Source organism: Labrus bergylta, chromosome 16 (genome assembly GCF_963930695.1).
Source record: "Labrus bergylta chromosome 16, fLabBer1.1, whole genome shotgun sequence".
Taxonomy (NCBI): Eukaryota; Metazoa; Chordata; class Actinopteri; order Labriformes; family Labridae; genus Labrus; species Labrus bergylta.
The window spans coordinates 6,171,453-6,196,349 of NC_089210.1; the positions used below are offsets into that span (position 1 = coordinate 6,171,453).

A 24,897-nucleotide genomic window follows, 5' to 3' on the forward strand; every position below is an offset into this window, starting at 1 on the left:
GTCAGGTAACAATAAAGTAATGAAACGCTGCCTTGGGTGAAGGTCACTCAGAAGGTCAAACAAATGTCACCCAGGAGACAAACGACCTCCAAACAAACTTAAGTACTTGCATACCTGCTGTTGTTGTTGTTATTACTATAGAGGCATTTGCAATATTTTTACTATTTGTATTTTCTGTATGTTGTGTCCTTGTAAAGCACTTTGCCCCATGTCTGTGAGAAGTGCGATATACATACACTTCGCACACATACATTTATGTTTTGGTTAAGTTTGAATTCATGCACTTAAGCTGCAGACATGTTTTAAAAACTACTACTCAATCATCACCAAAAATAACATGTTTATTTCTGCAGTGACTGAAGGAGGAAAGATGAAAAGAAAGAGACGTAGAAAACATGGAACATTTATTTGATCACGTTTCAAACATTGTGTCTTTTAAGGTGCAGAAGATCGATCATTCAAAGTCTTTCTGTTCTGACAAAGGAATGAAGTCAGTTTGTACATCGGTTCACTTGAGTTGTCCTGACCGTCTCTTAGAAACATGCAGACAATCAGACCTTCACTTGATTGAGTCAAGGAGTTTTGTAATTGTCAGTTAGAATAGAAAGAAATATATTTATATAGACAAGCTTAAACAAATAAGAAATACAGCTGTTGTCCAATAAGGATTAACTTTTCTTTTTTTTTTTACCACTCCTGCTGGTCATTCACAGAAGTACACACAAAGTTTAAAAAAAAAAAAAAAACAATAAAAAAATGTACAGAGGAAACTCAAAATAATTTATAAGAACAAACTCAGTTGTTTTTCATAAAGAGGCATCACCATAGACCACTTACTAAACAAGACAGTTATCTAAAAATATTTTTAAATAAAGATCCGAAACTTGTTTTCAACCTCTCGGACGCCTCCTTTCTATTTAGCTGCAGCGTTACAATCTCCTATCTTTTAGTTTGCCAGCAAACACAACACTTTCCCAGCAAACACAACACTTTCCCACATTGAAACTTAAAACGAAGAGCAACTCCGGCGTTGCAGTTTTGATTCATAAACTGATTGTCAGCCAGCAGTTTGTTTACTCTAAGAGCCGCAGCATGGATTTTTTTTTTTTTACTTCATCTACTGATTAACAACAGGTCATTTTTAAAACGACACAAATCTGGAACAGGAAAGCAGAAGTTGAAACCAGCCAGCCTTAAATCTTCAGTGTGCAGCTGCTGGTTTTGTCACCTCAATTTTTCAGACTCTGATCTTTACATGACAGCCCGGAAACATCTCAGCTGATGAAAAAAACCCCTTAAACAAACACAACGTGTAGCCCCCGGTCTTACTGGTGAAAGTAAAAGTCATATGGAACAAACAGATAAGGACAGAAAGGGGATGTTTGTACAGTCAAAGTTCAGATGATGAAAAACTGAATCTGCTGTCAAGGTCGAACACACAGCGACCTAGAGAAAAATAGAACTGAAAACTCACTTTGTCAATCTCAAGTTTTAGTTCCTCTGTAAATGTAAATCAGGACGATATGGGGGTAAACTGCCCCTGTTTGAAACCTAATTGGTCTTTTTAGCTTAAACTTGCTTGTTTCATTCTGCTGGTTGACCTTTTTTTAAATCTTACATCATTGTCATTTAAATTGTATTATATATCCTCTTTATCTGAGAATTACTTGGGAACTTCTCAAAAGGACATAACGGTGCAGTTTAATTTGAAGCGCTACAGATTTAAAGTAACGACAGATTAATCGCTCCTTCAGCACATGACACCCTCCCAATCCCTATCGCCACCTTACATCTGCTAAACCTGACGGACTCTAATGATATCAGGATATCATGAGTGTGTGTGTGTGTGTGTGTGTGTGTGTGTGTGTGTGTGTGTGTGTGTGTGTGTCTTTGAGGGCTGAGATGATGTGATATTAAACTGAATGGGATGCACTACCATGACATCACAGGATGCCAAAAAAAAAACACATGAATTGGTGTGGCTTACATTACAGTGTTTCTATATTGTATTGAAGCAAACTATTGAAAGTAAGAAAGACGTTTATGTAAATCATTTTAGGATATGAAACTGAAAGACTTTTTTTTTTTGTTTTTTTTAAACTCTAAAACTGTAAAATAAATTACCACAAAAGTGATGAAAGGATGTTCTTCACTTACAAATTGACTTCTTAGTGATTCTCCGATCACATCCAAGATGGCTTTGTATTGATTTTTTAAAATCTGTTTAAACTTTATAGAAAAATATTAATATTTGTTAACAATTGGGTTGGAAGGGGGGGGGGGGGGGGGGGGTTGATGATCACAACTTTCAACAGCGTTCACACACCTACCAGCAACACGGCTCGGAGCCTGTGAGTGTAGGGTGTTGGGATTTGGTCGAAGAGGCTTAAAAATGGGTGAAAAAATAAAAAAAGAAAAGAAAGGGATACACTATGATGACATCACATGTTACCTGACTGTAAAACACATAAGAGAGAAAGTGACACCTTCAGAAGGTTTTTGGGGTTGGGCCATCTATGAAAAATCACTTCCCTCCCTTTGTCTCATTGGTCAGTAGTCCTCCACCCATCCATTCTCCAAAATAAAAGCATCAATAACCTCCTTCATGGCCAGGTTTGGGATGAGTTGATCTTGTGTCAGAGGAGTGCGTGTCACCGGGTCAAAATGGCCGACTCGCTGCAAGACAACAGCAGACATCTCCATTTAACCCACATTTCACCACAGGGCTGCACAGACTCTGACTGCATCATGAGATTCTTTCTAAGGTAAGCAGTCAGTCAGACACAGGTGCCCTCAGACATTTCGATGTTCATCTGTGGTGGTCTTTTTACCTGTAGGTGCTCTTCAATGTCTTTTCTGTCGTAGGTGATTCCACTGGGAGTGATGCAGGGCTCTCTCATCAACTCAAAGCTGATCTTTCCACACAGGTAGTCTGGGATCTCACGCTTCTACCAAACACAGCACAGGAAAGATTTTCATTAGGAGAGCATTTTACTTTTGAAAATCTTTTTCAGACAAAGAGTTAACTGTGGCTCGCTGCACCAGCAGTGTATTCAGCTCTGTCTTAAAGCTCCTCTAAGCAGCTTTTAGCCTGGTTATGAAACTGACTGATCTTTATACAGATGCCTCCATATAACACACTAAAACAAACAGGACCATCAACGACAAGATGGATTATTTCTACAGTGGTTTATACGCCTGAAACCACGGCGGGGGGAAGGTGACAGATGAGGCGATTTAGAGCACACTGAAGAATCAGACTTCACAGTCGGACCTTTCTGAGTGGAGTTTGTGTGGATGTTCTCCTCATGCATGCACGGCTTCCCTCTGGGTAGTTCCCACAGTCCCAAGGCAGGCCCAATAGATTACTTGGTTGCTCTATATTGTCTGTAGGGGTAACTCTACGACCAGTCCAGGGTGCACCCTCGCCTCTCACCCAATGTCAGCTGGGGACTACCAGGCAGAAATAATGCATGGAAGATGTTCCAGCCAAACACACTTGTAGGGAGGGAGAGAGTTTCTTTTTACACACTTTGTTTCTATCTGTGTCATGTTGTAAGTCAGCTTCCAGCAGGTCTGGGATCATATCTGTATCTCAGCATGGGAGTACAAACTGACGCCATCATAGATTTCTAAGGGGTTTTAATTAATCGCAGGTTGCTGCTGTAGCACCAAACAACCGGTACTAGGAGCTAGGTGTAAGATTTCAGGTGTTTCAGGAGACAACCCGCTGAATTTAAGCATATTACTAAGTGGAGGCAAATAAACTCACCAGAATTCCCTCAGCAGTAGCGGCGAGCGAAGAGGGAAGAGCCCAGCTATGTTGGATCTATCTCAGCTTGTGCAACATCTTAAACATTATAAGTGGATAAATTCTGAGCTAATTTTGGATATTAAACTGTTCTACTTTTGAATTTAGGCAACCCAGTGCTAAAGTTTGGGGATTTATGTCACAAACATCAACAGTTCAATTATGTTTGTCACCTTAAAGTGACTTTTTTTCTTCTTCCAGAATGTGAGGTAAATATTGATACATACAGATTTCAGTTAAGAGTCAACACTGACCTTCCTCTTCTCGTCTACCTGACTGAACAGCTCCTCCATGTCTGAAAGAAACTTGTCCTGCAGGAGACAAAAAGACAGTCTTAGGTCACAAATTATCTACTTTTATTTTACAATCCTTCTTTGTCTCCTGTACCCAAACTAAAATACTTTAAAGAGTAGATTACAAACAGCGTTATCTATAAATAAATAAAGAAATCACCTACATGTTTAGTGTGGATCTCCTTCACATTGTGTTGAATTCTGATGTCGTCTGATTTGTCTTCCTGCTTCTGTCTGCAGCCCTCCAGTTCCCTGTCAAATACAGCACAGACTCTACGTCAGAGAAGAAGACAAAAAAAAAAGTATCCCAATATCACTGACGTCGATATGTACGACCTGCCTCTTTTTCTCAGCTAGGATGAGTTTGGTGAGGTAGGCGTGGAGCTCGCTCTCCTGGTTGATCCTTTTCTCCTCCAGGTTGTTCCAGCGTTTCTTCTTTGCTATCCGCAGAGCGCTGGGAATGTCGTCGCCAAAGTTCAGCCGCTGCTCTTTTGCTAAGTTAAAAGCTTGTAAAGAAAAACATTTTTAGCCCACAAGCTCTTCCCCGCTTTTGACATAAAGATCTCTTCCTAATGTGCAAACATACTCAGCATTCAGAGTCTATTTCTAACAGTATGTCAATCAACAGATTCCACTAAATCTTACAAACTGGACCCAAAAGTTTTGTTACGATAATAGTGAATGAATCATCAAGCTTTAAATGTCACCTAACCACATGAGAAAAACCTCTCGTACCTCTCTGTAGGTTACCAATGGCTTCGTCATAGTTCTCCATCTCCAGGTGGCACTGGCCCATAAAGAAGTGAGCTTTGACTGACTGGCTGTCCAGCTCCAGGGCGTGTCTGCAATCTGCCAGAGCTTTGTCGTACTGCTGCAGCTTCACGTAGCACAGAGCTCTGTTGGTGTAGTACGCTGGAACAGAGGGGCTGTGGCTCTGCAAGAGGAGAGGGGAGACAACCGAAGCATGGACTGTGAGGATATGTGCAAGGTCAACAAGTTGAGCAATGTCGGGTGTTGCATGGATTCTACAATGAGGCCACAGTTACACTGGGTGCTTACTATGGCTTTGCCGTAGCAGGCAGCAGCCTCCAGGTACTTGCGGCTCAGGAAGAGGCGGTTGCCCTGTTCCTTCAGCTCCTGAGCCGACAGAGAGACACCTTTCTCTGGGCTTTCAGACATTTTGTGCCCAAGGCTCGCTGCACCGGCAGCAGCTGCCTCCTCACTTTGCTTCCCAATCCTGACGCTCAGATCCAACGGACAGGGCCGACGCTGAGGCACAGAGATCAGACACAGATTCAGCTGATTCGATTTTTGGAGTTAAACGAGAACAGCACTGCAGTAATATGATTATATTTTGACCGGAACATCAAATATCAGACACCAGGACGATAACTTGTATTGTATGGGGAAATGCTTTTCGGAAACAGACAGCATAGAAGTGATGACTGTCTGCAGAAATCTGAGGACATGCAGAAAGAATCAATCCACCAATATATGACTTTTTAAGCATGAATTCTTTGTGATTATTTCCTCTTTGCCTTGACTTTTATTTTTAGATATATTACTTTTTCATATTTGCATCTGGCACCAATTCACATCAAGGATAAATTAATTCATCTTTGTTAATTTACAAACCCTAATCCTGACCTTAATGCATCTGTTCCATACTTAGTCTGTATATAACATTATTATTATTAGCATTAGAGCCCAACTGATAATATCGGCCAGTCGATAATAGCACATCAAGTGACTATCGGTATCAGGAAATTGTATCGCAGATATACGCCGATACTTGTAGATTTATCAACCAGTCAAAAATGCATTTCATTTGAATATCATTGTATTACACTAGCAGTTATTTTTCACCAGCAGGGGGCGCTATATTGATTACATTAAGCATCATCACTCCTCAGTGTCAAACGGTGATGCACGTAAATGCACAGTTACTTTCCAGTTGTGTTAGATAACTGAATTTGAGGGATCAACGCAACATAAGATCGAAGATAGATCTAAGAAAGATATCGGGGGGGGGGCGCTGGTGGCGCAGTGGCGCAGTGGTTAGTGCGCGCGCCCCATGTATGGAGGCTGTCGTCTCAAGCGTGCGGCCCGGGTTCACACCCCACCAGTGGCTTCTTTCCCGCATGTCATTCCCCTCTCTCTCTCTCCCTGATTTCCGACTCTATCCACTGACCTATCTCTCCATTAAAGGCACAAAAAGCCCAAAAATAAATCTTTAAAAAAAAAAGAAAGATATCGGCCAATAAATCGGCATCGGACGTTTTTTCTCCCTAATATCGATATCCATATCGGTCGGGCCCTAATTAGCATCATTTACAGCAGGGGTTCCCAAACTTTTCAGCTTGCGACCCCCATTATGACGGTGATAGATACTTGGGACCCCACATTTGACGCACTAGGTCAAAACGCTGGCATTAAAACAGCAAACAATAGCCCAAACACCATCATATTATTTTTGTAATTTATTTACCTACTGTATTTTCAAATTAATGGGTGAAACATCCAATTTTAAACCATTTTTATATGTTTTTGAAAGGAATCTCACGAACCCCCCCCCCCCCCCCCCCAACAGTGTTCCGCGACCCCTCCAGTGGGCCGCGACCCCCACTTTGGGAACCACTGATTTACAGCTTATAGTCTGTTTTTGTTAATGGAAATAATGTTTAATGTGTGAAAATGCCAACTTGTTTCAAAACTAGTACATTGACAATTATTCTAAACAAAATAATACATGAATACATTATTTTAGACCCATAGATGTGTGAAAATTATCATAAAAAAGGCAGAAGAAATATAAACACAGGATATCAACAAAGGGATAAATACATAGAGGTAGCCTACACTTGTTGATTTCTCCAAATTAAAAAGGACTTCATTAGAGCAGCATGATAAAGCAGGTGGAGGTCTGCTTCTTCTGACCTACAATCGATACTAACCTGCAGCTCTGCACACATGCACACACACACACACACACACACACACACACACACACACACACACACACACACACACAGGGCCGAACCGGAGACATCCTGCTCCGGTATCACACTATCTGACGAAACCGGTCAAAGCAACGAACACAAAAAAAAAAAAAAACAGCGAGGCGACGTGCGCGGCTTTAAATGCGTGTCCACATACAATACAGGCGATGTCAACTTTGAAAAACTGTTGTAAAATAACAGGAACTCACACTCCGACAGATGCTGCACTCCGCTGCAGAAACGTAAACATTCATCTGACGTCACAACCCGGAAATGGTTCCGCACCGTCGAAAGGGTCCGACGAAAACAAGGAAGTGTTCCCCGTGTAACTCAACGCCGTCGTCAACCGGGGAGGTGTGCAAGTGTAAACATGGCTCTGTTCGCGAGGTAGAGGGAAATATAATAAATAAATACATAAATAAATAAATAAAGGATGCGATAATGTGTCGAGTCGGCGGGACAGGCTTGACGTCACTGCGGGTCAGACAGAGTTATTAGTTAATGCCGAACATGGCTGCGCCCACACAACCGGGAGGATCTTCAGCCTCCAGCCCGCCCGGGTTTGAAGGTTTCCCCTTTGCTCTGGCCGGGAGACCACCGGAGGAGAGTTCGGGTAAAGAGCAAGAGCAAACCGGGGGTGTGAAGAAGAAGCCGTGCAGGGCTTGTTCGGACTTTACGTCGTGGATGAAAGTTCAGAAGAAACAGACGACAGCTGCTGTACAGGTGACAAGAGGTCAAGGTTCTGTTTACAGGAGGCTGCTGTGGCTTCACTGGAAAACTGTTTACGTTATATCCAACACAAAAAAACTGTTAAAAACACTTTAAATACTTACCTACTATTTCTGTACAGTTTTCATATTTAATACAAACTATGAATTGTTTCTGTCCTACAAAGGCAAAAGACCTCAACTCTCCAGAGTGTCGAACTGAGAAAAATGACTTTAAAGTCTTTTTTTTGTTGTGCAGCCAAATGAGATTCAAGATTCAAGATTTTTATTTGTCACAAGCTCATACAGACGTGCTGTGAAATGTAAAAGACTGTTGCAATGAACCCTCAAATTACTAATACACATGTATACAGTAAAATAGAATATAATGTGAAAAAATATAGAATTATTTGAATGTACAAAATATAAACTGTAGAGTAATGTAAACAGTGTAAAGTGCAATGTGCAGATTGGATTGTGTGGTGTGTGTGTGTGTGTGTGTGTGCATCATGTAGTCACAGTTCTGTTTTGTTTTTTAACTGAGGAGAGTGGAGTTAACAGTCCGGACAGCCTGAGGAAAGAAGCTCTTCCTGGCAGAATATTGGAAACGTGTCAATTCTTTGTCTTTTTACTGAGGTTGTTAATGTTCCTAAAAATATTTAGCTCAAACATGACCTTTGACCCTTATTTGGAAGTTAAGGTACTCTGCCTTTTGCGTTGCCTGTACAATAATAACGGGGTCATGCCGAGGCAAAAGGCATTCACTTCCATTTGTTACTGTATTTCACTTGTTAAAATAACACAACCAACACTTGTTTCTTTGCTACACTTTAGTCAAGCTGCCGTGTGTGTGTGTCAGAAGTGTTTGATGACAGATGTTAAAACAAAGACATAACACCTTAACTCCACTGCAGTGAAACAGTAACTTCACTTTGATCCGCAGTAAAACAAAGGCAGAAGACTTTAACTCAGTTTGAGCATTACAGAATGCTGCAGTACAAAGACCCTGATGAGTGAAGGGACTGGACTCTGCTTTGGTTTCTTGAGGGCTTTTGGAAGTTAAGGCAAATACAACCTACTATTTTCTCAAAAAAAAACAACAACACAATTGACTCAAGATATTTGTCCACATGATAAAGCACATCTGTAATGTTCCAAAAATGACCAAAACTCATTGAAGTTACTGCCTTTTGCCTTTCGTAGAGCAGCGTACATTAAGTAGTAAGTGTGCAGGAAAATGTTGATGTTTAAATTGGCGATAATGTAACTAGTACGTGTCGCTTTTCATTGACTGTCATCATAATGTGGCCCTCAAAGGTGCAATGGAGGAGCTGTACAGTTGTGCAGGTATTTGTTTAATAGTAATAATTTATAGATCCTGTGAGGGGAAATTTGTTTTTACACTCTGTCTAGTAGGCCTAAATATACACACAAACAGGATCCTATGGACATGCACTAATGGAGAGGTCTCAGAGTGCCTTGCTCAAGGGCACTCTGATTTCTGGACTTGGTCCGCACCGGGACTTGAACTGGCAACCCTCCGATTCCCAACCCAGGTCCCTACAGACTGAGCTACTGCCGCCTACATTTACTTGTTAGGATCCCCATTAGCTGTACCTGAGAGCTCAGCTATTCTTCCTGGGGTCCACATATGTATGTGCATGATTTATAATGCAGATATTCTACTGTACACAGAGTGCAGTGTGAACAGAAACTACTCCAGTGTGTGTTAATGTAACGCATAAAATCAGGTTTATCCTTCCTTACATTACTGCTATATGTTCTCTGACTGTGGGGTTGGACGAGAGTCAGTGTTATGTGGGGAGAGGGGGGGGGGGGGGAGTGTGGAGGCATTATTAATGAGGCTGGCAGCAGATGGAAAGAAACTGTTCTTGTGGCGTGAGGTTTTGGTCCTGATTGACCGCAGCCTCTTACCGGAGGGGAGGGTCTCGAATACAGAGGAAGTCAGACGACAGATCAGAACAACAAGTAAAATGACGCAGTCAATATCTGTTTTTGAAAAAATAAGTTTTCTTACCCCTACAACTGTATCAGACACGTTGCTGAGACGTGGTTGTAAAATTGGATTGCTTGTTCAATTTCAGAGTCCCTTCAGAAACATTGTGCTCAAATGATGTCCTTAGGTCTGATCCAAAGTTTTTTCTTTAGTGACGATTCAGCTCTGTAGGAAATTATATCTGCAAGTAGATCTTTCTTTGACACTACAGCCTGAACAAATGTTTCAGTAGGCTGCCATCACAGTTCAATATTCATTTCCTGCTTATTCCTCCTCATATGTTTAACACGCATTTCTTTATGTATCTTAAGGAGACCAAAGCTGCAGAGACAGAGCCACAACAAGATCCCGAGTGTCCTCTGGACCGGGGCGAGTTGGGACGTAACACCTGGTCCTTCCTGCACACTATGGCAGCGTATTACCCCGACCGTCCGTCGGCTTCACAGCAGCAAGAGATGGGGCAATTTATCAACCTTTTCTCCAAGTTCTTCCCCTGTGAGGAATGTGCAGAAGATCTCAGGGGCAGGTCGGACCACATTCCTTCTTTTAGACAGTCACATATCAAGCCTCTTCTTCTTATCTTCAGTTTTGTCTCAAGAAAGAGAGAAAAAAAACACTAAAGGCGTTTCTTTCCCCTCTCCACAGGTTAAAAACCAACCAGCCGGACACCAGGAGTCGCCATGCTCTCTCTCAGTGGTTCTGCCGAATCCACAATGACATCAACGTTCGATTAGGAAAGCCAGAGTTCGACTGCTCCCGAGTGGACGAGAGGTGGAAGGATGGATGGAAAGATGGCTCCTGTGACTGAGAGATGTGAGGACTGAGCGGGGAAAATGAAACCTTCTCAGTCAGAGTTAAACTGGACCTCAAAGTGGAGCTCACATCTGTTAGGATGAAAGTCTGTGTCAGAGACTATTGTTTTTAATATTGTGTGTGTCTGGGTACTGATCTGGTAATAAAATTAAAGATACAAAACAACCAAGGACAGTCTCTTTTGCTGAAGAGAAGTGACAAAACAATTTTACATTAAATTCAGTGAAACCAAAAAAAAACATTTATTTGTTGTGTCGATGATTCAAACAGCCACCGTGATTGTTCTGGATTATATAAATAACTGCATTAAAATGTGTTTCCTGATCTGTTCCATAGTACGTGTTTTTCAAGATTAGTTTGAACCAGAGTAACCTCTTAAAGTCTAATTATCACATTCTTAAAGTGTAAGAAATATTTACACTATGATAGTTCAGAGATGAATTAGAACTAACACTTAGAAAATACTTAAATTAAATCATAAGTCATTTTACATACTTATTTTTCAACATACTGTTTATTTTGGGTTTGGTGTTTATGTGGAGTATTTTAATTTGTATAGTGCGAAGCTGAATAAAAGTTATTTTTCAATTACAGCTATTGATCATTTAATGTATGCAGGTTATAAAAGCGTAACTGTGTTGATTAAAGTCGTATTTGTGTTTCTCTTTGAAAGTGAATGTTAGGGGTAAACATTTGAACCAATTTCAGTTAACGTGTAGTTGTCATTAGATATAATAAACAAGCTTTACATAGAACAGGGGCCAACCTTGGAATCTGATTGGCCACCCCAAAACTGATGAACTGTGATTGGCTATTGTCCTTAATAATTTAAATTAATTTGTGTGTGTGTGTGTGTGGGCACATCGCACTTCAGTCCCCCCTGTAAAAATGTGGACACGCTCCTGTATATAGATATTAAAGTGGATTACAGGTTCATTTAAACACCTGTTGTGTTAGCACCCTGTGATGCCTTATCTTCTTTCAGTGCATGTTAGGTCAAGTCACCTGATCTGTGTGTGGTATTAATAAACTCTGATCATTCGTTTGTTATTAAGGAGACTTTAAGGACACCAGATCAAGTCTAGTGTGCGACTGTTAGCATGAACTGTCCAATCATCACCCAAACATAGGATTTAAACACAGCTGTTGTTTGAATAACCTTTCTTATAATACTAGTTTGTTTATCTTGATCTCCTCTCCTCATTATAATTTTGAACACTGACCTCTAGTGTCACCTGCATGGTACTATCAGGTAGCCTGACACTGGTCCTCTTTATCTGCACCATCCTTTTAAACCATATGTGAAAAACATTGTTTGCTAAGGTTTATGTTCGAAAAAAAAAGAAGAAAGCTTGGAGTTAGGTTAAAGAAGGGATTGAAACATACCGATGCAAAAAGTGTTTCACTGGCTTGTGTTTATTAGCTGTATTGCACTACGTTCCAACCAGACATGTATTTTTCCATTTACACCTTTTTTCATTCAGTACAAAGATAAATATTTACATAACTATTAGTTATATAAAGTTATAAATATTAACTTTTGTTTATATTTGAATGACATCATTTTTTTGTACCCCCTGCTTTTCTACAGATTTGCCCCTAGGGGTCGCTGTCCCCTCATTAGAGAAGCACTGATTCTATTAGCAACGTTGATCACATATTTCTTTTTTTTTTACAGTATTTACTCCTCCATTACAGAACTTTGTCCTACTGAGCATTAGACACAGTTCTGATCTGAGTGTTTCTGTGTGGACTTTTACATGAAGAAGAGTTTGATTAGATTATTTTGAAGCGATGGCGTGTCATTCGTTGTCAGGATGCACGCGGGTTTGACAGTAAACTCAAACTGATATTATTAAAAACAACAAAAACATCTTGTGATGCTCATTTTATGTTGAACGAGTTATGGATTCAGTTAAGTGGTCACTGTTGAGGCCGCAGTTATTAGTCAAAAAAAAGAAAAATCCCATGATAAGCCACTTGTGACTATTCTGTGTTGTGGTATTTGGCACAGCAACACACCATGAGACTTTTATCATGCCATATTTTAATAACTAAACAATGTTTGTGACTTATTAACAATTCAGGCTGGATGTATTGAGTTATTCAGTCCAACTCCACTGAACTCTTCACAAACATAGATGGAGTTTAAGTTAACTTCCTCAACAACTTCAATTACCTTGTCATTATTTTGTGCCTGACTGCAGAATATTCCAGACCCAACGTATTTAAAGGCCATATACACACAAAGTGCATCCACACAGGTGTACTACTGTAATGTGAGTACTGCTTTTAGTTAGCCTATCATGATAACTATAGTGACAAAAGCCGAGTTTAGCTACCCAGGTGTAACCCTGATTAGTTCTGCTTTAAGGCCGAGCTTTATTGCCCTGTCGCCCCCCTGTGGTGGAATGAACTTTCAAACTCCATTGGATCTGCAGAGTCCCTCTGCACCTTTAAGAAAAAGCTAAAGACCCAGCTCTTTCATGAATACCTACTAACTTAATGATGATGGTCTCCATATTATTGATGATGATGATGGTTGTGACAATTGTTTTTGTTTGATAACGACGACTTATAAGATGGTTTCTATACTGATTAGAGCTCTCAAGAACTGCCCTCAATGTTGTGCTTTGCCTCTGGTCACTTCCTGTCAGCACCTGTGTGCCCAATCAGACTCAAAGCTGATCGTTTGCTCTTACTGACAATGTTCCCTTTTTTGTGTTGTACTTACTCTCTGATGTACGTCGCTTTGGATAAAAACGTCTGCTGAGTGAATTGTAGAATTGTAGAATTATGGACCTAATGGTGATTGACTCGCCTAAGGAGACAGCCCCTAGTGGCCACTCTATGAAGTGCTTTCTTTGGCTTTTATTTCTGATCTCTGGAGGCTAAAGGCTTGTGTGGCTCCCAACTCTGAAGTAGCCTAAAATACTGACTATCTGGAATAGAGCTACCTCTTAATGGTCACGATGAAAAAACAGATCAATCAAAGAAGGTAGCAGTTGCGTAATTCGGGTTGGCCTACTAAGAGGCCTTTTTTTTATGGAATAAATACTCTAATGATTTAATATAAGCATAGGTTATACAATTCTGTATTTGTATATGAATATCAACATGGTCCTTAATGGATTAACCCATCAAATACGCATACTCCCACACTCTCGCGGCGTCCTCCTTCACTGTGCACGCGCTGTGGGTGCGCGCAGAGAGCAGCAGCGCACCCATCCTGCCGTGGAGCCGTGAGCGTGGAGCCGCGAGGAGCGCACAGACACACACACACGGAGAGAGAGAGAGAGAGAGAGAGAGAGCCACAGTCAGAAGATGGACGGAGTGGGATCGTTCGGAGCGGGCCGGGCCGGAGCCACTGTCGACCCGATTGCCTTTGCAAAACAGCCGCAGACCATCCTCCGAGTGCTGTCCTGGGTGAGAGCCTTTTTTTTTTTTTTTTTAATAAACAGGACTGCTGTTTTCTTGTGTGTATGTGTGTGAGAAGGGGGGGGTGAGGGGGGGGTCCTCTCTGTTGTCGCTGCTGCGCGAGATCCGTGACGGGTTCTCCCCGTTAAAATAGACCCAAGAAAAGCGAAAGGCTAATTAATAAGCAGTGTGTGTAAATTACATTTTTTTACCGGGAGTCTATTTATGTAAAAACATAGCGTCCAGGGTGTAACCAGGGCCTGGTGGCTGTCTGACACCCTGACCATGAAACTGATCCCACAGCAGAGATTTTATTTATTTTTTTTTATGAGGGAGAAACAGATCTAGTATCCTGTAAACATGTTGCTTTGTTTGCTTTATTGGAAACAGGCACAGATGTGCAATGGACCAGACCCGGATTGTGTAGAAAAAAATTGAACATATCCGCAGCTGACTCGATCCTCAGCCTCCTCATTCCTGTTATGTCAAATGTTATTATTGTATACCTTATTATTCAACTGTTAGTTTTCACTGTCTTTACACTCACACACAGTGCATTAATATCTCACATACCATATTCAGCCAATGATTTTGCTGATTTGCCCTAAACGGTCGTCGTCCGTCATCCCACCTCTGATTGGTCCGTGATCATCATTACGCTCGCGGGCCGGGCCGCGGAGACGCGTCGTGCCCTGACGTTTGATGTAACGCATCACCTTTAAGTGACACGCAGAAGGTCTCCTCTAGCAGTGCAGAGATCCGCGAACACACACGGGAGAGAGAGAGGGAGAGAGCAAACTATAAACCGTGTTCACGATCCATTTGATTGCATAACTGTATTATTATTATAATATATGAGTTGCTTCTCTCTATTGTGGATGGAAAGGTTACACAGAAACCTGATTTCCAGATAAGATAATTAAAGAGGAAAACAACACACACCTACAATTCAAGCAACCTAAATCATTTTTACAGCAATTTTGGATATCATGCGTTGAAGTTTATTCTTCCTTTTAGCTGCTTACAGCTGAAAATCTTCCAAATGTTCGACATCATTTCACCTTGCAGGTTCATACTCAGCATGCATCTGCAATCTGTGTTGGAAGAACTACAATTTACTATAGGCTACAATTTTTCTAAAAGCACACACAGCAATCAGTTAAAAGGTCCTGTTTCCATGTGGAGAAGCAGATCTTGGACTCATAATCAGCGTTCTCGTGCTGATTCACTAAAAGCACCTGAGTGTGTGTTATCTGCTCAGATTATACGTACACATTCAATTCGTTTCAATTGTGGAGCTGACATTATCCCAACGTGTGGCCCTCCGCCATCATATGACCCACACCCCCATGTGTAGGTCCATGTTTCTATGTGTGTGTGTGTGTGTGCATCACATGGCCCTGTTCTGTCATCGAGTGTTAGTCAGCTGACCAGGTTCAATGGGCCAGACCAGATCAGAGGAGAAATCAGAGCAGATCAAACTTAAAGAAGGCTGTTATTCATAAAAATGGGAAAAACAGGAAACAGAAAGTTAATAGCTAAAGTTGCAGACTCTTGTAGCCTACACACACACAAACAAACACACACACACACACTGCCGCAGGACTGTGTGATTCTTGAGGGGAAGTGAAGCATCCACCTTCTCAGTCAGTCAAAGTGAAATAGAGGAAATTAGGTTAACGCTTCTGGTCTGAGCATGCTCAAAGAGAAGCTCTCGAGTAGTCCTGACATAATCCTGTTTCCAGAGAGCCTGGGACAAAGTTTTTGTAAAACAGACAATGATCTATCCATCGATTATCTGTGCAATCATCTGAATGTTTTATGTCTGTCCTTTCAAATCTCTTATGTCCCCTTCTAAAGATATTCTCCCTGGTGGTCTTCGCCTCCATCGTGAACGAGGGTTACGTTAACTTCGGCAGCGAGCGTCTCCACTGTGTCTTCAACCAGAATGCTGACGCGTGCAACTACGGCGTGTTCATGGGCATGGTGGGCCTGCTGGCGTGCTCCTTCTTCTTCCTGCTCGACTACAAGTTCTCCTCCATCAGCTCCGTCAAAGACAGAAAGAAGGCCATCATGCTGGAAATCGGCTTCTCGGGTGAGGAGGCAAATGTGTTCTCACCTGGCGGAAATGATTTAATATGAATCAGGGGGGTTCACTGGACAGCGTCTGTAATTTGATTGATTCATAGTCAGCCTTAGATTGTCAGTGATTGGTATGACTGTTCTTTTTAGACAAGAGTGATTGGTATGATTGGTCTTAAAGATAAGGGTGATAGGTATGACCAGTGGTAATTCTAGAGTCAGTGGGGGCCCAGGGCAAAAGTCAATGGGGGGGCCCTCCAACCAGCATCCATCACCATCATGTCTGGAGTCTCACAACGATAACTCCTTTTCTTCCTATTTCTTTTTTCTCTCCTATAGACCGATAATTCCTCGTCATTTGTATATGTTGACCTTCATTGACAAACTCTGGTCTTCACAGCAATATTGCATGCAACGTTTAGCAGGGAAAGAGAGCGAGGGCTGTCAGATGGGGCCCCCCTTAGGGAGGTTTCCGACTGCAGTTGCAAAAATAAAAAAATGCACATTTTGGGCCACCGCTTTGGATTTAAGTTTGTAATACCACAGGGTGCTGGTCTGGGGCCCCAAGCAGTTGCCTTCCCACGCCTGTTGACAAGCAGCGCCTCTGGGTATGACTGTTCTGACAATGAGTGTAACATGAACAGAAGACAAGGGAAAAAAAAGAGAAAAGCGATATAATTTCTGACAGCGGTGAAAAGACGTAAAGAAATTAAGCACTGTAATCAGATATTGTTATATATCATTGTCTTGCTATGTCAACAATCGCAGAGCCGCTGTATCATGATATTATCGTTATCTGGAGCCTTGTATCTGGTATCACATCACACAGTGAGTTACCCTGCCCCTAACAAACGTATAGACACACACACCTTTACCATTGTCCTCATAGATGCTTGATTGGATTTGAAAAGCAGCATTTGAAGGACTGTTTCCCCAAATTGTCACTACAAGGCTTACTTCTTTGTTTCAGTCAGCTGCTTCAAGAGGAATATTGACTCATATGAAAGTTATTTGAGAAGTGAGAGTATTTTTTTATTTCTTAAGGGAACAGAGAACTGTTTTATCGAGACAGGAATCAAGAAATCAACAGCTGCACTTTGATCTGTTTCAAAGTTAGACTGGAAATCACCTTTCTCTCTGTTCTTAAAAAAAAGTACCTCATGGGTTTATTCTGCTTTCCCTGCAGGTGTCTGGACTTTCCTGTACTTTGTAAGTTTCTGCTTCCTCGCTAATCAGTGGTCTCGGACCTCACCTGATGATCTGCCGCTCAACCAGGGGGCAGATGCAGCTCGGGCGGCCATCACCTTCTCTTTCTTCTCTATAATCACCTGGGTAAGAACTTGCAAAATTAGAAATACAAACAATAAAAAAAAAAAAAAAACATTTGTGATAGAAAAAATAAGTCGTGGTTTACTGATTTCTTTGTAAGCTCAGTAGCTGTTCGGTTGGGTTAGGGGCATTGTTAAGTGGTGAAACATTAACCTTAACCTTTCCTGCACCTTACTGAGCAAATATTTTGCTTCTTATAATCAGGGTTTTTTTCAAAATAAAATACACACAGCTATTGAATTAACACCATATATTATCTAAGCCAGGAGCAGATTATGAGACAATAGGCTCCTGGGTACTGATGCATGCAAGGCCTCCTTTTGTTTTGTCACAGAAAGAGGGTACAAATGTACTTTATTTCACACAAAAAAACACAGGTTTCTATATATTATCAGAACACATCAAAGGAAAGAGCGTTATAAGGAGGTGAGTAAAATGATTAGGATACTCCTGCTTTTCGTTGAGCTAAAGAGAAAAGTTAATAACACTTAAACAGGCTCTGTATTAGAGGCATCTATGCGCCTGCATCCTGTCCCCCAGTCCAATAATCCTCCCATGACCTCAACTATTGACAGTAATCCATTTATGATTAAAATTTTAAACTTATCACGTTACACTCTAAATGTGTTCCCCTGTACATACTTTGAATAATTATCAGCATGGTTGCTTTTATAGTTATAGACCCACGTCCCATCTTGTAACATGAGGGAGGCGGGGGGGGGGGGGGTTTGGCTTCACATTAGGGGAGCTGTTATGTTGCCCATTTCACACAGTCTTTGATTATTACATTTTCAACCTTGATTGTTAAGGCTCATCTGGTTTTTATACAAAAAAAAAAAACAGAGTAGATAAGTTATTAGCTACCTTACCAACAGCTTGTGTCAGCGTTCAACAACTTCACAGCTGTTTTTAGCACGAGCGAGTGCTAACAGTAGCCTACTGTGTGATAGTGTTATAAAACAACATTATAAAAAGGGCATACGAACATTTACAGCTTATGTTAACATTAGCTAGCAAGAGGTTGACCGCTAAAGCTAACTGTTGTCTGACGGTAGCCAAAGAGTTATCGAGTACATTCAGTTAACAAAACATGACCTAGTGTCCCTCCTGATTTTCACGACATGTTGTTTGTTTCAGTGGCTAATCAATCTTGTAGAGATAAAATAATACCATTTCTCAAATTCTCAATAAACCATGAACAGCCTGGAACACCATCAGTGCAATGTTACTACAGCTCACATCTGAGAGGGGATGGAGGGGAAAATGGCCGCCATGTGAATGTGGTGTGTAATAGCACTTAGCAATCACAGCACAGTTCTGCAGAATTGATCACAAATCTGTCTGGGGAAGTAATTTCTCTAGAATCTCTGTTGGTTGCCCGGCAAATAGTTAAATGACAATCGTATTACCTTCAATGTAATCTCCCAGGACAGATTTTGGTTCTCATAAGTGGGGTTTTTGTTTTATACAATGAGAAGTATCATCCATTAGCGTTTCAGCTGGCACGGGCTACATACACAGGAAAAACGTCTGTGTGGAGGGGCAGAATGCAGTCCTACTCAAGGCAATGTCTGAACACATTGGCAACCTTGCTAATGATGATTCAGCTCTTTAAACAGATAACTGCTTGCAAGCGCAGAGAACAAACTGCACTTGGACGTTGAGACTCAACACCAACTCTTCTTCTTATGTTGCTAGTCAAACTGTAAACAAAGGCAACACGTGGAAAAGGAAGTCTTGGCCAGTAGTCATTTAGCCCTAACGGCTGGCTACACCGGTTCCACCCAAAAGTTGGCCAATGCTCCTGGAGGCTAAAATGTCGTCAGCCAATAAATAATGGGTTCCAAGATTGCCTTCAGGGATATCCAAGCTAGCCGTCTCCAACTGGGACCAGTCTTTATGTTGAGCTAAGCAACTGCTGGCTATTGTCTTTGTTAAATCAACAGATATGAGATTGGTATTAGTCTTGTTGAAAATGCATTTTTCAAACATTCCTTAAAGGCAAGTCAAGTCAGCTTGATGCCTTTGGTGATTATATAAAACACAAAGTGCAATACTTTATTTAAAAGATTGTTTTTAAAGGTTGCTTCCTCGCCTCCCTCTGTCCCCGTAGGCTGGTCTAACAGTGCGTGCAGTCCAGAAGTATCTGCTCGGCACAGACATGACTCTGTTCACCACGGAGCACATGGACGGCGGCGCACCCACCCAGCCTTACCCCTCCAACTCACCAGTAGGTGCCACCACCGAGACCACAGAGACCTACCAGAGCCCACCATTCACCGAGAACAACGCAGCCCCCACGTACCAGGTTCCCATTTACTAGAAGTGAAAGACCTGAAGAAGAAGGTTAGGAGAGGAAGAGGAGGAAAGTAATGGAGAATTGCTTTCTGCGATGTTAAACCTGCAGTTGTTTGCGTGTTTACCCGGGCTGAGTTTTTCAAAAATGGTTGAACATCGGCCTCGCCTTCTTTGTTTCCTCTTCTTGTATCCTTCCCTTCCTTGACATTCCAGCTTTTTCTGCACTTTTTCTAGACCTCTATTATGAACAGCATTTCCTGTTTTAGCACACCCAGTGTTGTCAGATCTGAAGCAGATGAGAAAAAGAGAAAACAAGAGGAGGAAATGTAGAGGAGGAGGCCGCTGTGCTGTGTTTCAAACACAAGAATATGAAAGAGATGAAGGGATCAACAGGTGTGTGACTCAACCACAAAGCAGCATTCGACAGAAATAGTGCATAAGGCGTTCACATACAGCACCTTCATCGTTTTCTTCTCCTTCATTCAAGTGTTAAATCCCCTTTTCATGCCAAACAGTACGGGGAATGTGATTTTTTTATTTTCACCTCCCTCTTTTCCCCCCGCTGCAGTTAGAAGTGATCCTGTGTGTTGAATCTGCATGTTTCCAAACTTAGACAACAACTAAGTGCCATACTGTAACGTGTGTCTCAGACAGTGACTTAATTTAGTAGATTTTTCACATGCTGTAAGAAAACAACAACGACGATGTTTTGTGACCAAGTGCAATATCTCAACTTCTCATGTAGGTCTGTAGGTAGGTGTATTATGTACTGTAGGTCGGCTATTCACTCTCAGATTTGAAAAAAAAAAAAATGTAGACACTGTCTCAAATGACATACTAGTTTCCGATTGTGATAACACATTTCAGGCTCATTTTTAAATTAGAATATTTGATCTGACTTTGATTGAGCTTCTCAGATAAGAAGAGTTGCCTGAGGGAACATTTCATCCGCTTGTTGCCAATGTAGGTACTATAAGTATTCACCAAGCAACTTTAATATCCTCTCATCAAATATTATCGTCTTCCTGTATGTAGTGGAAAGTTTCTCTGAAACACAATTTAAATAAAAAACAGTGTTGTGAGGCAAAAAGTTCCTTACATTGGCACAGAAGCTGGATCTGTGTGGTTCCAGTTCATTACTAAACAACGGGCAGTTTCTCCAGGTTGTTCATTCGGGGAAACTTTTAATCCACGTTGAATAACTATCGAGTGTTGTGTTTCTGTGCCAGGCAGGCATGGATTACTGAATTGGCTTAGCGCGCACAGGAGCCACCTGACCCCCCATGGGCCAGAAACTCTGTTTGATGTGACTTTGAACATTTTGAGTTGGAATGTCAGACAAAGAGAAAAAAGCATCTACAAAGATAAAATTACAACAAAGAGACAAAAAAAAAGAGACAAAAAATTATGTACAACAAAACTGCAAAGAAACACAACATACAAGGAGAAACCTAGAAATACACAAATTAACTAAAAGAGACAAAAAACTTCTTTGGAGAGACACAAAATGGCAACTACTGGGGTCTTACTTCTGCCTCTGAGAAGTGGGCGTCCCGGTGTGTGTCTGTTCCAAAAAGGCCTGTTGTGTTACGTTTCCTTTATGTTTGTGGTGTGTTATTTGAGACAGCCATATGTGGAGTGCTGTGCGTGTTAAAACGGGGCGAGTTGGGGGGGATTCTGGGGAAGTCAGGTCTTTTTATGTTTACTCTTTAGAAGCTGCCAAACTGCCCTGTTTCCTTATTGCTGTCTTTTTATTACCACGTCACTACGATGATGTTAATGTCCATTTTTACGTGATCACAGAGCAGAGAGGGGCCACAGATGAGGATTCAGTCTCAGGCAAAGAAAAAAAAAATCTCTTTATTGGATAAGGATAGCTAGCTGGCTAATTTATTGATCCTGCTGATGGGGAAGGGGGGGAAGGGTTTGGAATTTGTTGCCATGGTGACAAAGACAGGCTTGGGTGGATGAGAGTCACTTGAAGGCCCCCATGAAGATAGTAACCATGACAACTATGTCGGTGTGTAGCAGTGTCTTTGTTGTGGTTCACGTACACTCGCCATCAGACAACCTGTAGATTTAGTGTGTGTGTGTGTGTGTGTGTGTGTGTGTGTGTGTGTGTGTGTGAGAGAGAGAGAGAGAGCGAGAGAGAGAGAGAGAGAGAGACATGTGCACGTGTTAGCATGCCTGAGAGACGTGTGGGTCTGCGTGAACATGTGTGAACGTGTGTTGATGTGTATAAAGTTTTTGTGGTGCATAAAAGTTATTTTCTTGAACATGTGTTTGTCAAAGTTTTAGGAGGAAATCAAACATCTGTTATAAAGTTTTATTGTTTCCCCCCCACTGTAAAAAAAAAAGTATTTCTGCTTAATATGTTATCAGTTGGCTTAAAAGTATAAAAGTAAGATTTTTCTTTACTTAATTGAGTCAAAATGAACCCCCAAAACATGTAAGTGATATAATTGACCTGTAGAATGCCTGATTTTCTTACAGCTCATGTATGAACAGTGCCCTCTGCAGAACAAGGTAGGTACTGCAGCATCAGGACATCTGGCTATCTGGCTTTATTGAAGAAATCATAAGAATAAACGCATGGAAATATTGTATAGAACTCATTATATATTGAATACTATGTCATTCTCAACTTGAAAATATAGAATATGTTTTACAAAGTGAGATCCAGCCAACAGTGCAGCAGACAGGATTGTCTCTCGTTTTATTTATCGTCCTTTAAATCCTGGAAAAAGAGAGAGACTTCAGAGAGACCCCCAGAGTCCAGGACTGTTAGCTGCTCTACACAACCGTTTCAGAATTCCACTTCAAGTCGTTAAAAAAGTTGTATTTAAGAGCAGAATGGTTTATCTACTTTCTAAAAAAAAGCAAAGTTAAAACTCACAATAAAAAAGTTAAAGAAGTGAGAAGAGTGTTAGAAAAAAGTGATAATGAAGTAGTCTTATGAAACAGAGCCACTTAAAGATTTACCTGTGAACTTTTTCTTTTTCAAGTTGAATCACCAAACTATCGTTGGGTTTAAAGTTAAATAGGTGATTAAAAAAAAAAAGGATAAAATAACGGCATTTTCCTGTCAGGATTTGGGTTTGGGAAAGGGTGCAACACCAAGGGGTTTTAATGGGCGGGGTTTTGGTACCATCAAATCTCTCTGATACATAATAAAGGACTATACTTTGTAGTTTTTCATGTTGTAGGCTTTTACCTTCAGGCAGTATGAACAATGAGACAAATGGCTTTCCTAAAAGAAACAGATCCTCAAAACTGCCTGTTGTAGTCTTTCTTCTAATATCACACCAGTACGAGCATGCAGCGTCCAAAACTGACTCGATGGTTTTTGTTTATCGCTCAGGTTTCACATCTAGACTACAAAGTGTGTGAATGCAAAGAGTTTTGAAATGCTCTCTTTAAGGGAGCCTCTGCAAACCCCATTTCTATGCTATTTATGGTCATATAACATCAGTAGCCTATTTTACCTCCTTATAAAGCGAGGAGTCATTGTTGGTGGTGAAGTTCGGCATCCTAAACTAACAAGTGTTATCCTACTAACTAAATAAGAAGTTATCGGATCAAATTAAAAAAAAAGTTATTGCATTCTCACAGTTGAGGAAATCAATTCACAACATCGTGGCATGCTTTTGAAAACGTCGGTAATAATATGAAGTATGGATGAGCTTGCTAGAATGTGAAAAACACCAGTATAGTTCTTTAAATCTTGTATGACAGGTCTGCTAGTTACCTGTAAACTGGTTAGGCCAAAGGGAGGGAGGGGGAGGGGGGGGTATTAATGGGGGATATTAGGTACTACTGGGGTACTATTGGGTAGTTTGGGGTACTGTGAGGTCAGGTCGTGTTATTGTTCTCAGTGCTTCAGTCTCTTCTTCAGTACGTGTGGTAGATAAAAACGATAATAAAAAGCATTCTCTGTTTTATGTTCTGGCCCATGTACACTACTGTGGTATTATTGGTTGATTGTAAAACTCAGTATGTTATTGAAGTAAATGGAACCTGTGTGTGATGATGTCTCGGGTCTGGTTTGTCCTGTATTACTGAAAAATAAATTGAAAACATTAATAACGATTATTTATGAACAAGAATGCACTGTTTGTTGGAGATACTTTGATTCTCCACTCTCCGGCGGGGCATGTGATCATGCTGTCGCTTTGTTTGGTTGACATCATAAAAGGTGATGATGTGCGGTGCCATCAGCTGTGTGGATTCAAGTATAATTCATTGCATGGATGTAACAGTATCTCCCCCACAATATTAATACAAATTGAATCCCCCATCGACCGACAAATAAGTAAATATGGATTTTTTTTTCGTAGCGTGCTTCCCCTTTAAACATGTTACTTTAACCAATGGTTTCTTCCTGTTCTGAAGGTGTTCGACCTCTTCAGTGTAAAAACGCTGTACAGAGATGTGTGTCACTGTCTATTACCTGAATGTCTCTGGACTGAAGTCTGACCGTCACTTCAATAAAAAAAAAAAAGAGAACATCTTTTGGACTGCCTGTTTGAAATGTGTTCATATATATTCATTTTGTAATAATAGATGTGGGAGGGAAAGACCTGAAGCATGTTTCACTTCATGGTGTCAAATCTCATATTGAAAGTGCACAAAAAAAAAAAAAAAATCCGCCATGTTTCAGAAACTGGTTGCATGAACTGTTTTGGTTTTCTACACAAGGTAAATGTGCGAACTTCAAATTTCAACATAACTGCGAAGAACTATAGGGCAACACTTTTGACTCTATTTGACCTCATTTGTATTTATATATTGATTGTTTCATATTTTATTTCCTTTGTCAGTTTTTGAAATGTTCAGTTTTAGATTTTTCCTTTTATAGACAACTTGCATTCAACAATCACTTGAGGACGATAAAGGAACACTTGATCCTCACAGTATGACACCCAGTCAGTTAAACTTCAGGGACATCAATCTGTTTCGCTTAGGAAGCACAAGCGATAGTGAATCATTAACACCGGCTTTGGTGCAAATGAAAGCACCGTGCACTTCCATTTGCGTTTGCCAGAGAACACTGGAACAGGCAGGTTCACAAAGAGCACATGTGACAGGTGTGAAAGAGTCTGGAGACGCAGTAGTACTGTCTGCTCTCATC

At 41.0% G+C, this 24,897-nt stretch overlaps 3 protein-coding genes across 3 annotated transcripts; 2 read left to right on the plus strand and 1 right to left on the minus strand.

Moving 5' to 3' along the window:
• Positions 1 to 387: 387 nt before the first annotated feature.
• LOC109993846 (E3 ubiquitin-protein ligase CHIP) lies at positions 388 to 7,438 on the minus strand. Its single transcript, XM_020646944.3, has 8 exons — positions 7,313 to 7,438; positions 5,164 to 5,373; positions 4,840 to 5,038; positions 4,445 to 4,610; positions 4,269 to 4,356; positions 4,066 to 4,122; positions 2,832 to 2,948; positions 388 to 2,676 (listed from the first exon to the last, which is right to left on the minus strand). Exons 1-8 carry the CDS (start codon positions 7,355 to 7,357, stop codon positions 2,551 to 2,553), a joined length of 1,008 nt encoding a protein of 335 aa, XP_020502600.2. The 5' UTR covers positions 7,358 to 7,438; the 3' UTR covers positions 388 to 2,550.
• On the plus strand, positions 7,435 to 11,233 carry gfer (growth factor, augmenter of liver regeneration (ERV1 homolog, S. cerevisiae)). Its single transcript, XM_020646945.3, has 3 exons — positions 7,435 to 7,826; positions 10,139 to 10,353; positions 10,473 to 11,233. Exons 1-3 carry the CDS (start codon positions 7,605 to 7,607, stop codon positions 10,633 to 10,635), a joined length of 600 nt encoding a protein of 199 aa, XP_020502601.1. The 5' UTR covers positions 7,435 to 7,604; the 3' UTR covers positions 10,636 to 11,233.
• A 2,619-nt stretch (positions 11,234 to 13,852) lies between these two features.
• syngr3a (synaptogyrin 3a) lies at positions 13,853 to 24,276 on the plus strand. Its single transcript, XM_020646936.3, has 4 exons — positions 13,853 to 14,066; positions 15,918 to 16,152; positions 17,326 to 17,471; positions 19,582 to 24,276. The coding sequence occupies exons 1-4, from the start codon at positions 13,965 to 13,967 to the stop codon at positions 19,789 to 19,791; spliced, it is 693 nt and encodes a 230-aa protein (XP_020502592.2). The 5' UTR covers positions 13,853 to 13,964; the 3' UTR covers positions 19,792 to 24,276.
• Positions 24,277 to 24,897: the final 621 nt, after the last annotated feature.

Excerpts from the sequence above, each read along its gene's own strand:
- syngr3a (XM_020646936.3), top strand. The coding sequence starts at position 13,965 with ATGGACGGAGTGGGATCGTTCGGAGCGGGCCGGGCCGGAGCCACTGTC. Across the intron at positions 14,067-15,917 it reads TCCTCCGAGTGCTGTCCTGG|ATATTCTCCCTGGTGGTCTT; the intron begins GTGAGAGCCTTT and ends CCCCTTCTAAAG. Across the intron at positions 16,153-17,325 it reads GCTGGAAATCGGCTTCTCGG|GTGTCTGGACTTTCCTGTAC; the intron begins GTGAGGAGGCAA and ends CTTTCCCTGCAG.
- LOC109993846 (XM_020646944.3), bottom strand. The coding sequence starts at position 7,357 with ATGAATGTTTACGTTTCTGCAGCGGAGTGCAGCATCTGTCGGAGT. Across the intron at positions 5,039-5,163 it reads CCTGCTACGGCAAAGCCATA|AGCCACAGCCCCTCTGTTCC; the intron begins GTAAGCACCCAG and ends CTCCTCTTGCAG. Across the intron at positions 4,123-4,268 it reads AGGAGATCCACACTAAACAT|GACAAGTTTCTTTCAGACAT; the intron begins GTAGGTGATTTC and ends TGTCTCCTGCAG.
- gfer (XM_020646945.3), top strand. The coding sequence starts at position 7,605 with ATGCCGAACATGGCTGCGCCCACACAACCGGGAGGATCTTCAGCCTCC. Across the intron at positions 7,827-10,138 it reads AGACGACAGCTGCTGTACAG|GAGACCAAAGCTGCAGAGAC; the intron begins GTGACAAGAGGT and ends ATGTATCTTAAG. Across the intron at positions 10,354-10,472 it reads GCAGAAGATCTCAGGGGCAG|GTTAAAAACCAACCAGCCGG; the intron begins GTCGGACCACAT and ends CCCTCTCCACAG.